Source organism: Eptatretus burgeri, chromosome 9, assembly GCF_056783735.1.
Source record: "Eptatretus burgeri isolate ZD-2024b chromosome 9, Ebu_testis_v1, whole genome shotgun sequence".
Classification (NCBI taxonomy): domain Eukaryota; kingdom Metazoa; phylum Chordata; class Myxini; order Myxiniformes; family Myxinidae; genus Eptatretus; species Eptatretus burgeri.
Genome location: NC_140969.1, coordinates 80,589,391 through 80,601,690, shown reverse-complemented (window position 1 = coordinate 80,601,690; position 12,300 = coordinate 80,589,391). Strand labels below are relative to the sequence as shown.

At 45.0% G+C, this 12,300-nt stretch overlaps 1 protein-coding gene across 1 annotated transcript in view; it reads right to left on the bottom strand.

Moving 5' to 3' along the window:
• The window catches only part of LOC147020432 (serine/threonine-protein kinase RIO1-like), a 56,253-nt gene extending 54,978 nt beyond the window's left edge, over positions 1 to 1,275 (bottom strand). Inside the window, exon 1 of the mRNA XM_085895744.1 lies at positions 1,242 to 1,275. Coding sequence (XP_085751870.1) covers positions 1,242 to 1,265 — 24 coding nt within the window. The 5' untranslated portion in view covers positions 1,266 to 1,275. The remainder of the gene's footprint in view (positions 1 to 1,241) is intronic.
• Positions 1,276 to 12,300: the final 11,025 nt, after the last annotated feature.

The following is a 12,300-nucleotide window of genomic DNA, read 5'->3' as shown; positions in this document are numbered from 1 at the left end:
CTTTTGTGCAACTGGTTTGTGTTGTATATGTTGCCTGGGAGGATGTTGTGGTTAAGAGATGTTAAAATCACTTTTGGTACATAATAAATTAATAAATAAAGTCTGCTAACAACTTCACTGAAGGGTTGCTTGTTTTGAAATACCAAACGATGTTGATACTTGGGCAGCCGATTACCAGATTCTTGTAAATCATGGTTTTCTCCACAAAGTGTTGGCATTCAAGAGAAAGATCAGACCGCCGAAAAGTTCAAACTCACGAGATAAGGCTAACATGACTACCTGCTCGAGATCGATGGAATGTCTCAACAAACATTTTAAAACGTCCGTTTTTCGTTGGAATTCTTTTGGAAACATGAAGAGAACGTCACCAAACCTTCGAAAATATAAGCCAAGATCGAATAGACGGACACTACCAATAACCAGTCCACTAGGGGGGCAAGGTACGGAGTCGGGCAGTGAACGAAAAACATGCGGTGTTCCTTTTAACACACAATGGTTATTTGAATTGAACTTAAAAACAAACTTCATAACAACCGAGTGTGTGTGTGTGTGTGTGTGTGTGTGTGTGTGTGTGTGTGTGTGTGTGTGTGTGTGTGTGTGTGTGTGTGTGTGTGTGTGTGTGTGTGTGTGTGTGTGTGTGTGTGTGTGTGTGTGTGATGATAGTCACGAATTTTTTAACGAGATATGTGACATTTAAGAAGCATTTTATCAAAGCTCGAACTCTTCGTACGAAACGGGAGGATTTGTATCGTCTGCGTTTACATAACAATCGCGTTAAACATAAGATAGAACCAGTGGCTTAGAATCGTGTGAAGTTGGACACGAACAAAGCAACTTCAAGAAACGTATGAGGAAATCTGGTCGTCTTTCTGAGTCCTGAACTCGATTACCGTGATACCATCGAAAGCGTGAACACAAACATAACATCTCTCCGCTTCAAGGCCACGAATTAGGAATAAATACATCCCGATAGATGAGGAAGTGAAAAAAACCCCATTCATGGATAACCAGAAAGTGAATAACTATATTATACGGAGTTGCAAAATACTTTGGTGTTGCTCACGATTTCGGAACGTCACTGTGAGACTGAGAGGGCTTTGCCGTTTTTCGGTAACAAAATTAACAACAAATAGCGGATGTTTTAAAAGCGATTCTGTCATCATTCATAAATACATGAAGTGCGATCACGACCCGGAAGAGGAGGAAGTGTGTCAGTACCACGATGACCGTAATGCACGTACATATTCGTTGAATGGACTGCTCATGCCGTTGGGTTCCCGCTGTGACAGCGGTTGATGAAAAAAAAATTATTTCAAGAAAAAAAAGATAGCTCCAGCGAACTATACCGTTGAGGTTGTTTGCATTGATCAAATACTCCCGAAGAGTACTTGACTGAATCGGGAATTGATTTTTAAAATAATTTTGTGGTTGCCTGATTTGAACGAAACTTTATACTGCACACAGCAGGAGAATGGTGAGTAAGGTGGCCCGAAAATTTTTGTGCTATCGTGTACCATTTTGGCTGTATTTCTTAAATATACATATATACATACATACATACATGATGAGAGTTTTAGTAATACAGTATATCGATAGATTATTATTGCACATGTGCGGGGACTTAGGAGTGCGTACCAGGGAGTTGCGAACTGCAGAACAAGCATGCATTCTTCTTCTTCTTCTTCTTCTTCTTCTTCTTCTTCTTCTTCTTCTTGCGTATGTCAGCTTCGCTGCCGGGGTAGCTCTCATTTCTTGGAAGCGCGACTGTGTCGCTGATGCAGCGCCCCTCTACCAGTTCACACTGGCACTCATTTCGCCGACTTCGGAAGGATGGCGTGCTGAGTCAACCAACCCTGGTGAACAGGAATTAAATGGATTTCATACATTTTGTATTGTACCAATAAATATTGTGAGAGTATCCCACTTACAGATGGAAAACATTTTGCTTGAAGCAACAACCAAATACTGCTATGATCTCGGTCCAGAGGAACACAATGTGCTCATTTAAGTGAAAGAAAATGAGAATCTGTAATGGAGACATCACAAGAGAACAAGGAACTTTACTTTCCATGATTTGCAAAGTTTTGATAAATATGTAATGTGAAATCAGGATAGATAGCGACTGTAATGATATTAAGACCTGATAATGATGATGATCAGCAATAGCTGTTGATTTAAAGTAACTAATGAAGTACAGATATTATGATGATACAATGACTATCTGAGACTGAACTCATGACATTGTTTATGACGAGAAATATTGGGAACTCGGTCAACATACTGTAGGATTTTGGGATTAATTAGGTGTGCCATAGGCAAGGGAAAAAATATCTGACAAATGACAGATTATGTTTGTATATTTTATCGAGAGGAATGTTGTTCGTCTTTGGGCTGCTCCCGTTTGGGGTCGCCACAGCTGATCAGCCATTATGATCCGCATACTGATTTGGCACAGGTTTTACGCCGGATGCCCTTCCTGAACCAACCCTGGTCGCCTCTTACGACACAGGGATAAGGATTGGGTTTCTCCATGATTCTGGGCTGCCCTACACCCTTTCATAGCGCGGCCCAGCGCAGAGCAGATTTCCCGTCCTCAAGCGATCCTCCAACCCAAGCCTCTGAGTATCCGGATAACAGGCGCATGCCACTACGCCCGGTATATATTTTATCGAGAGAAAATAATGTAAAATAAAATTTTCAGTGCTTGACTAAATAAATATTTGAATTGATGTTCTGTACACCAGTGTATTGTAACGATGACATGCACACAAATTTCATGTTTGCATTTTAGTAATTCGAGAAATATAACAAATTATTTTTACTTAAAGTAAATATGAACCTCTGGTAATTTACAAATAGTACTTAAATTTATTTTTAATTAATTTAAATTTCTGGCAATTTTGACCAGAAATACTGGTCAATGTGTCAATTTTAAGCACAGAATAAACAATTATATTATTACAAAAATATTAAAGTTGGGTTTTGACTTCAGGAAATACTGTTACGAATTTGGAAATCTATCCAACTGAACATTTGGGTCCTTTATCACAGTTATCTCGGTAAGTACATGTTCTATAGCTAGCTCACCTTCCATTGTTTCATGGGTAAATATCTGTAAATGTGCTGTGATTTATTTTAATAGTTAGGGTTCAATCAGAACAACAACAACAAAGAAGAACGACCCGACTCTGCAAAGAAGAAGAAGAAGAAGAAGAAGAACCCTCCCGTCCCGAGATTCAACAGCGTATACAGGAATGACTGTTGTGGCGTGTCCGGCAGAAAGCATGTAAACAGCCTCCACTCGCGGTTGTGGGGGGTGGCGCACGAGGGCGAATGAGTCACACCGGAAGCGAGGCGGGGCTGAGTGGTATAATAAGGGGACCCTCTGCTTGGCTCGAGTTGGTTGTTCTGGTGCTGGTTCGGTTCTTGTTCTGCTTCGTGGCCTCATCTTGGTTCGGCTCTGCTGTGGGTTGTTCGGGTGCTGGTTCTAGTGTAGGTTGTTCTTCGGGTGGCTTTTGTTATGCGTGGAGTGGGTTGTTCTGGTGCGGGTTCGGCTTTTGCTCTGCTTCGTGGTCTGGTTCGGCTGGTTCTTCTTGGTTCGTGGAGCTCTTCGTGGTCTCTGCTTGGTTCCCGGCTTGGTGCGACTCCTTGGCCTCATCTTGGTCGGTGGATCTTTGGGGAAATGACGCAAGTTCGGGAAGGATCGGCACATCGTCTCACCAGCACGTGTTCCGGAGCACGAGGGGATCCGCAGGAGCTCGGAAAGGAACGCGGATCAAGGTGGTTGGAACCAGCTCGCCCTCGCTGGTGCCCGGTCCGAACAGCTTGAAGACCACACAAGGTTTAAATGTGCAAGATAGGTCCTGGGTTTCAGCTCATCTGTCCCTCCGAGCTCAAGTCCGTATTAAAGGCATCAGCCACTATTTCTTGGGTGTGTGTGCATATGTGTGTCTGTAGACCCGTCTAACAACTAGAAAACTGTTAAGTGCTTTGTGTGCTGTACATATTGCATTGCATTTCTTATATTCGGTAGAGCTTAATGAACAGTCATGCAGTAAACCACCACCATGGCGGTGCAGAAAAAAGCCTCGCTTCCAAGTATATGGCCCTGCAATGTGTGGTGGACATCCTGTTAAATTTTGGGTAAAGGAAGCACTGGTTAGTGGGAGGGGTTGGTATCGTTCGACCGGCTTCATGGGGACATGGATTGTTCCTCATGGAGCCCGTGGAATGGGTTAGTTTGAGGGATTTTAGGATAGATTTAGAAATGGGAAATGGATTTTTGGATTTTGGAGACATTGACAGACAAGGAATGTGGAGTGGGGATGTAGCATAGCTACCTAGATTAAATGGAACGTGCATGAGAATAAGGGATGACGAGGGAGCACGAGTTAGTTGGGGGAGTTTAGTTCGGAGAATGGCAGTGTGGAGTGTTGGTGTGAAATGAAAAGTGTACAATGAGTGAGCATGGGTCAGTGGGCCCGAGTGAGTGAATGGAGCAAATGTGGAATGCATGGTGCGATGAATGATGGGGGAGGAGTGATTCCCACCCAAGGGACACCGGGGTCAGAGTAATGTTAGTTCGTGGGTTAGTTAAATTTACGAAAAGGAGGTCGTTTTGTTGTTGGTGTCGAGATAAGGCTCGAAACCTGTTTTGTAGGGTGCAGGAGTTCATGGACCAGCTGAGAGTGTGGCTGTTGAAAGGAGAGTTTTGTTTAGAGGGCACCCCCGGCACCGGACGAGTCGGCCAGAGTAGGCCAAGGGTCTAAGCGACCGGGATGGTGTCGTGGGCACGGGCGATCCTCGGAAAGGGACCTGTAGAGCCAGAATGCCACGGGGGCATGGGAGGGGGGGGCAATGCCAGAGAGGACAACCCCCCGTGTTTATAGGGAGCTGGAAGGCTCGGAGACGGCCTCAGGGCCTGGGGGTGCCATGGTTAGAGCTTGGCATAGGGGAAGATCCGCCAGTTGAGCCACGCTTCCCAGCCACCAAATTGTGCGAGGGCATGGAAGAAAATTTGCGGGCAAGGCCCAAATTTATAATGGATGCCAACACAGGTGAAGGGAATCATGGTTGTTAGAACCTATAGTTTAAAGTGTCAGGCATTTTTGGAAAGCCCCAGGGTAGTTTAAGTTTCACGAATGCAAGGATAGTTAGGAGATGTACCCCTTCACACCATCCATCCCTCCGCTCTCTATAGGCCGCTGGACCCATCTTGGCAGATCGCTGAACTGTGAGGAGGCCATTCTGAGGCTTTGTTGGGCCTCAAGACAGGACGCTAATTTCTCCCTATTCCCCTCTAAATAGGATTTTAGGGGTTGGGAGTAGGCGAGGTTGACAAGATAGGTTAGCCGGACAAAGACGATAAAGGGGGTAAGGGAGACAATATTAAAGGAAAATAATAAAAATAAAGAGGGGCTAAATTTTGTTGTGTTGTGTTGCAAATTAAGGGAGTGGGTATGGACAGAGACAGGCAAAGGCGATAGAGTGGGGGGAGACAGTAGGCTCGGTCCGAGCCCGCCTTCAGAGCGGCCGGCAGCACCGCGCTCCCTCCAGACCTAATGGAACCACACCAGAGGCCGGCCAGCTTCACCTGCCGGCCTGTTGTGCTACAGCCGCCTGTTCTGCATGGGCTTGCCTTGCCATGCCTTGTTTGTCTGCCTCTGCCATAACCCCATGCCTGCTTGCCCTTGTTTGTGTTTGCCCCTGTGTCCATCCATCACCATGTGTGCCAGGATCACCCAGTTTTGCAAGGACTGCCCTGCAGGCAGCCACACACAGGGACTGCATTGATGCAGCCCATGCACCGTTTTAGTTTTGCATCCATCCAGTCCATTTTTGTGTTTCTGCATCTCTCATCCAGTTCACTTCAAGGAGGAGCCAGGGACTGCATTGGGCAGCCTGCTATCTCCCTGTTCTTGCACAAGGGAGCCAGAGACTGCATTTGGGCAGTCTGGCTACCCCCTTTAAATGGCCTGTGGGATGGCATATGGCATGCCAGGTTAGGGTGATTTGCCTCCAGCACTCATCCTCACATAACTGACGAACTTTGCCATGCCTTCTTTCCCACAGATGCCAGGTCCTGGGCCATGGTTAGTGTAAAATAATAGATAAGTTAAGGTTGTAAATACGTTGACCCCCACCTGCATGTTTGCCAGAGCGCCGGCAATATAGTTAAGTCGCACGAATGAGTCTGTGTGAGTTTGCTTCGTTAGTTACGCAGCGCATTAGGTTATTTATTTTTGGGACATGTATAAAGAAAATGTCGCACTCAGGGATCCGAAGGTAAAATGTACGAGGGGAAAACTTACACATGCTGGTCACACGAAAATTTGACGACTCGGGACGAGTCTGTAAAAAAGGGGAGGGGGTAGTGTTACGAATTTGGAAATCTACCGCACTCAACATTCAGATCCTTTAGCTCAGTTATCTCGGTAAGTACGTGTTCTATAGATAGCTCGCTTTACATTGTTTAATGGGAAAATCAATGTAAATGTGCTGTGATTTATTTTAATAGTTAGGGTTCAATCAGAACAACAACAAAGAAGAACTACCCTCCTCTGCAAAGAAGAAGAAGAACCCTCCCTTCCCGAGATTCAACAGCGTAAACAGGAATGAAGGTTAGGGCGAGACCGGCAGAAAGCAAGGTAAAAAGCCCCACCCACGGTTACAGGGGGCGGCGCACGAGGGTGAATGAGTCACGCCGGAAGCGAGGCGGGGCTCAGTGGGATAAGAAGGAGACCCTCTGCCTGGCTTGAGTTGGGTGTTCTGGTGCTGGTTCGCTTCTTGTTCTGCTTCCTGGCCTCATCTTGGTTCGGCTCTGCTGGGGGATGTTCTGCTGCTGGTTCTGGTACTGGTTCTGGTGTGGGTTGTTCTTCGGGTGGCTTTTGTTCTGCGTGGAGTGGGTTCTTCTGCTGCTGGTTCGGCTTTTGCTCTGCTTTGTGGTCTGGTTCGGCCGGTTCTTCTTGGTTCGTGGAGCTCTTCGTGGTCTCTGCTTGGTTCCCGGCTTGGTGCGACTCCTTGGCCTCATCTTCATCTGTGGTTCTTCGGGGAAGTGACGCACCTTCGGGAAGGACCGGCGCCTTGTCTCCACAGCATGTGTTCCGGAGCGCGAGGGGATCCGCCGGAGCACGGAAAGGATCGTGGCTCGCGGTGGTTGGAACCAGCTCGCCCTCGCTGGTGCCCGGTCCGAACAGCTCGAAGACCACACGAGGTGGAAAGGTCCAAGATAGGTCCTGGGCTTCAGCTCATCTGTCCCTCCGAGCTGAAGTCCGTATTAAAGGCATCAGCCACCATTTCTTGGGTGTGTGTGTGCGTATGTGTGTCTGTGGGCCCGTCTAACAACTAGAAAACTGTTAAGTGCTTTGTATGCTGTACATATTGCATTGCTTTTCTTATATTCGGTAGAGCTCTGCTTTATGTGCTCCCCTCATTTCCCCATTGCAGTATAAATAAACCCCAATTGGTAAATGTATCAGCTCGTCCTCTTCCATTCTTTCATTGACTGAGCATGTCTCGTGCTGGGGGAGATTAGCAAGGCTGTTGTGCGGCCGTCAGGGGACTTTCGGACCGAAGGTTCTCGGCGATTAAACCGCGAAGAATGGCGCACGGAATGAGCACGCGTGCCGTCGAGGGTGTGAAGGCTCGGGAGATCGCCACGTGGTCTCTCGGTATTTTTAAGAGTTGGCAAATAACCCTGTACCACGTGGTGGAAACATTGGCCCTTCACGGTCCAAAAACAAGGACCCGTCGAATCCGGACTTATCCGGGGCGACGAGCTGAATTCCGGGCAATCGGTTCAATTGAGCCGACTTGCGGCTCCGTCTCACGGTCGCGCTCACGGCCGACGTGCCGGCACCGTAACAATACATGGGCAACATTATTACATTGGATTTCTATTGAAATAATACTACTTGTGATTATTATTGTACTCTTTAAATGTACCATAACTGTTTTTCCATTATTTAGTCATTGTTTTGAGAAAAGACATTGCCACGACAATGTTTGCTTAGGTTCAATTTTCTTTTGAGAGTCCCAATACAGAGAGGGAATTTGATGATTTATGCAACATTGAAGTTTGAAAATAGATGGGAAATTTAGAATGAGCATGTCATATGACCATGGGCAGATATTATCCCTGAGGCAATCATCGGTCTTGCTGTCCTTTATCAGTGGTTTGCCATTTGAAACTTTAAAACTGGCTGGCCTTTCATGCTGCACCCACTTGACTGGAGTTATTAAATGGAATTTTCTATATGTATCAGCAAATGGATTTCTTGTGATTATGACATTGGAGTTAGCAGTGTGGACAATGCTGTTGGGGTGCACCGAAGTAGCTTGTGTTCGAGACTTCCCACTCTCTCCACTCTTCTACACCCTGGCCACTCCGTGCCAATTTGCCTCTGGCTACACTACATGTGGTGTGAAAGACTGTGGCAACAGTACTCTGCACGAGATGCTACTCTTCTCCACATATTCTCCCTTCCTACTCCCATACACCAATGCTCTGTCCTACACCAAGTTTAATAAAACGTGGTTACCTGTTCAACATGATGGAGCGTGAGATGGTGCTGGGAAAAGGAGGCTCAGGAGAGATTCTACTCTGCAAGTTGGCATTGGCCTTCTGAAAGAAATTGCCTGTGGTTGCTGTTTCTTCTTTGTTGAAGAAATACCATGACTTTCCTCAATGCCCAAGTTATTGTCATCCACTCATAAAAAACCAAACAAACAAACTGAACCTGATTAAGAAATGTGACATTGCGGTGAGACAACACCGCCCTCTTTGAAGGAACTTCATGCACCCAGGTATTAAAGCAATATACAGCACAAGATCAAGACTGAGGACAACGTTAGTGTGGAGCACTTGTCTGGCTTATCTGGACGAGCGCCTCTGTACTCACATCGCTGTTTACCTCTGAAGAAAAATGGATCAGCAAGCAAGGAAATTTTTATTGGCTCGGAGAGTTGAGAAAGATGACTTGCACATGGATTGCTGATGTTTCTGGAATATGAGATGTTCATTCAAGAGTTGCCTATGTAGTCTGTTAAAATTCAGAAATGATGAGTGTTGTTTAAAAAAAAAACAGTGCAACATGGACACATTTTTATAATAATTAGTTTGAAGGTGATGAAATGAATAAATTGATGATGATTAAAATTTGATATTAAAATAAAATATATCAAACCTGAAATAAAAATGTACTCAAATATGATATGAAGTTTTAAAGTACGGATCAATTTGGAATTAACATAATATTTATCATCGGTATGGAAAGATCACCTGTATATTAAAAGTGTAAACAGGTTGAACTTTGCCAGTAAGTTGAATATAAAGAAGAATTACTTGTCATTTTAAAGCTGTCTTAAGAATTTTTATAAAAGACACAAACAAGTTGGAATGTGGATTTAATAAATTGTCCAGATGTATCCAGTTAGCTCGAGTCGCTTCAAGATAATATATCTTCCCAGTTTTGGGAGAATTAGACTGACCTTTTAACCTACATAGGATGGAAAGTTGTTTTAATGGCCATGAGAGTTGGTGTTTGACATCATTCTATCATTTTGTGCGATTAATATGTCTGGATTTGAATATGTGTTCCAACCATTTAAGCATGAGCTGTCAAAGAAGACTGAAGATAAGGTTCACCTGGAAAATGTCAAGACCAGGCGAACTGGCATCAGTGCCAGAAATTGATAAAAACTGTCTTACTGAAAACTATACAAAGACTAGGATTCTCCCATTGTATTTGAGTGATCTGGAGTGAGTCTGTTTGTCCAGAAGCTCCTGTGTGCGCACATTAAAATCTGTTTGTTTGTTCAATAAATGTTTTAAATTGAACTGATATTGTGTAACTGTATCAACAGCGTCAAAGGGGTTTTAAGGGTCTCATCTCTCGAGCATTTAAAAAGGGTCTAAAAAAAAGTTTAAGTGGTAGAAAGCATTAAATGGTCAAGGGTCCAAGCAGTCTAACATGTTTGAAAAGTAGAAAGGAGTCTTGGGGACGAAAGGGAGTCAAGGGACATAAGGGGTGTAAAGGTCTAAAGCATGGGTGTTAAACATATGGCCAGGTACTGGATAAGGCCTGAGTAACACTTTTGGCCAGCCTGCAGACTAACCTGGCACCTGGGAACTTATTTGTGTGACTGTGTATGCCTGTATTTAGAAAAACGTATTGTTAAAATCAGGTATCTTGGTCATATTCATCAATGAACACTCATGAAAATCAGCACAGAAAACCCCTTTTCCACTTCTGATGCACATGAGTAGTCAGTTACTCATGTTGTGGGTACTTTCGTATTTGCAAACTAACTTCCATGAAGGTACGTCTCTATTATAATACCAAGCTTGCACACTAAAAACTTGGCTCGCCGTCACACGACCCATACGAAATTGCTGTGGCACTTAGCGGACATGCCGACAATGTTTAGGAAGTCTTGGCGTTCCATAGTACCACTTGCATTTTGCACAATGCGTATTTTTGTCATTCCCCGTGTACGGTCTGTCGTCTGCTACCAGCAATGTTGTACTGCTATCCCGTGCACGGGTATCGCCAGTAATCTATACTAATAAAAGTGTGTGTGTGTGTGTGTGTGTGTGTGTGTGTGTGTGTGTGTGTGTGTGTGTGTGTGTGTGTGTGTGTGTCTCTCCTCTGTAACTCCAAAACCAAAAACCTAGCATCCTGAAACATTGCATGCATACTAAGAACAAGGACAAATGTGTCCAAGAGCCGCGTGCGAAAGGTTTTGTCTTCACCAGAAGAAGAAGAAGAACAGGAAGAGGAAGAAAAACAGGAAGAGGAAGAAAAACAGGAAGAGGAAGAAAAACAGGAAGAGGAAGAAAAACAGGAAGAGGAAGAAAAACAGGAAGAGGAAGAGGAAGAAGAAGAGGAAGAAGAAGAAGAAGAGGAAGAAGAAGAGGAAGAAGAAGAGGAGGAAGAAGTAAAAATAACAACTTCCGATATTTCATCACGTGCCTTGATTGAGCCAATAGCAACACCCGCCATGGACGACAATGTATTTACGGAATTACAACACATTAAATGGAATAATCTTTAAATAGTAACGTGAACTTTTCGAAACTTAAAAGAAAATGTCCGAATATATTTAAAAATTCATGATAGATGCTCTCAAAGGGCACCCTCAATGCGAGGATGTGTACAGGTGTTTAGTATTTCAGGAGATCCAGATCCTGCATATAAGAGACGAGTCCTAAAGTTTTGGAAGAAGAAGGAGAAGAAGGAGAAGAAGGAGAAGAAGGAGAAGAAGGAGAAGAAGGAGAAGAAGGAGAAGAAGGAGAAGAAGGAGAAGAAGGAGAAGAAGAAGGAGAAGAAGAAGAAGATCAACAACAACAACAAAAACAACAAGAAGAACAAGAACAAGAACAATAACAACGCCGACCTCCCTTAGGCCGAAGTCACATTTGCTCCACGGCTCGGATACGGCAGCCGTACCCCCTTGAATTGACAGAAAAGTGCGGCGGCCGCAGAGTTTCTGAGGTGGCCTCAGGGTGGCCCTACGCCATATGGCTATCTTTTAACTTTTTTCATTTCTATGTTGGCCGTAGCAATTCGACAAGCCAAGCTGTGACGTAGATGTGTTCCACGTCGACCATACGTAGGGCGTACGGTGGGCTTGCGTTATTTGTGCGGCTGCCGTAGGCTCTTATCAATGAAAAATGAATTTTGCCAACCCCCAAAAAATTACGGCGGCCGCACTGTTTCCACGGTCGCCATAGGGTAGTCCTAAGGCATCCCTGTGTTCACCGTACGGTGCACTTGCGGTCTGTATGACTACCTGCGGGCAACGCAGGGTCGACGCACGGTTCCCCTACGCCCGCCGTGCGTCCTACGTACGGCCTCCTTGGCAGTCTGCGTCGATCGTGCGTCCATCGTGCGCTGCCACTAGAGATCGGACTATAGGTGTTTGCCTGTACTCCGAACTGGTATATTCAGTGATATATATATATTATAGTTATAGTATATTCAGTTATATATACTGGTACATTCCGAACTGTTATATTTTTATTTCAGTAAAAAAAGAACTGGTATATATACCCACTCGTTACCGTCCGTCTGGCCGCACGTTCGCCTTGGGGCCCCCCCTGAGATCACCTTGCGGGCACCTTGAGGCTACCTTGCGTCTGCCTTGCGTCTGCCTTGAAAATTCTATGGCCGTGGCAGGGACGCCCTAAGGTCACCGTGCGACATCAAATCAAAGACCCTACGGTACCCCCACGTTTTCGGTCTCCACAATTTCTAAATACGCCGGGCGACTCCCCAAAAAATAAAAACACATGTGACT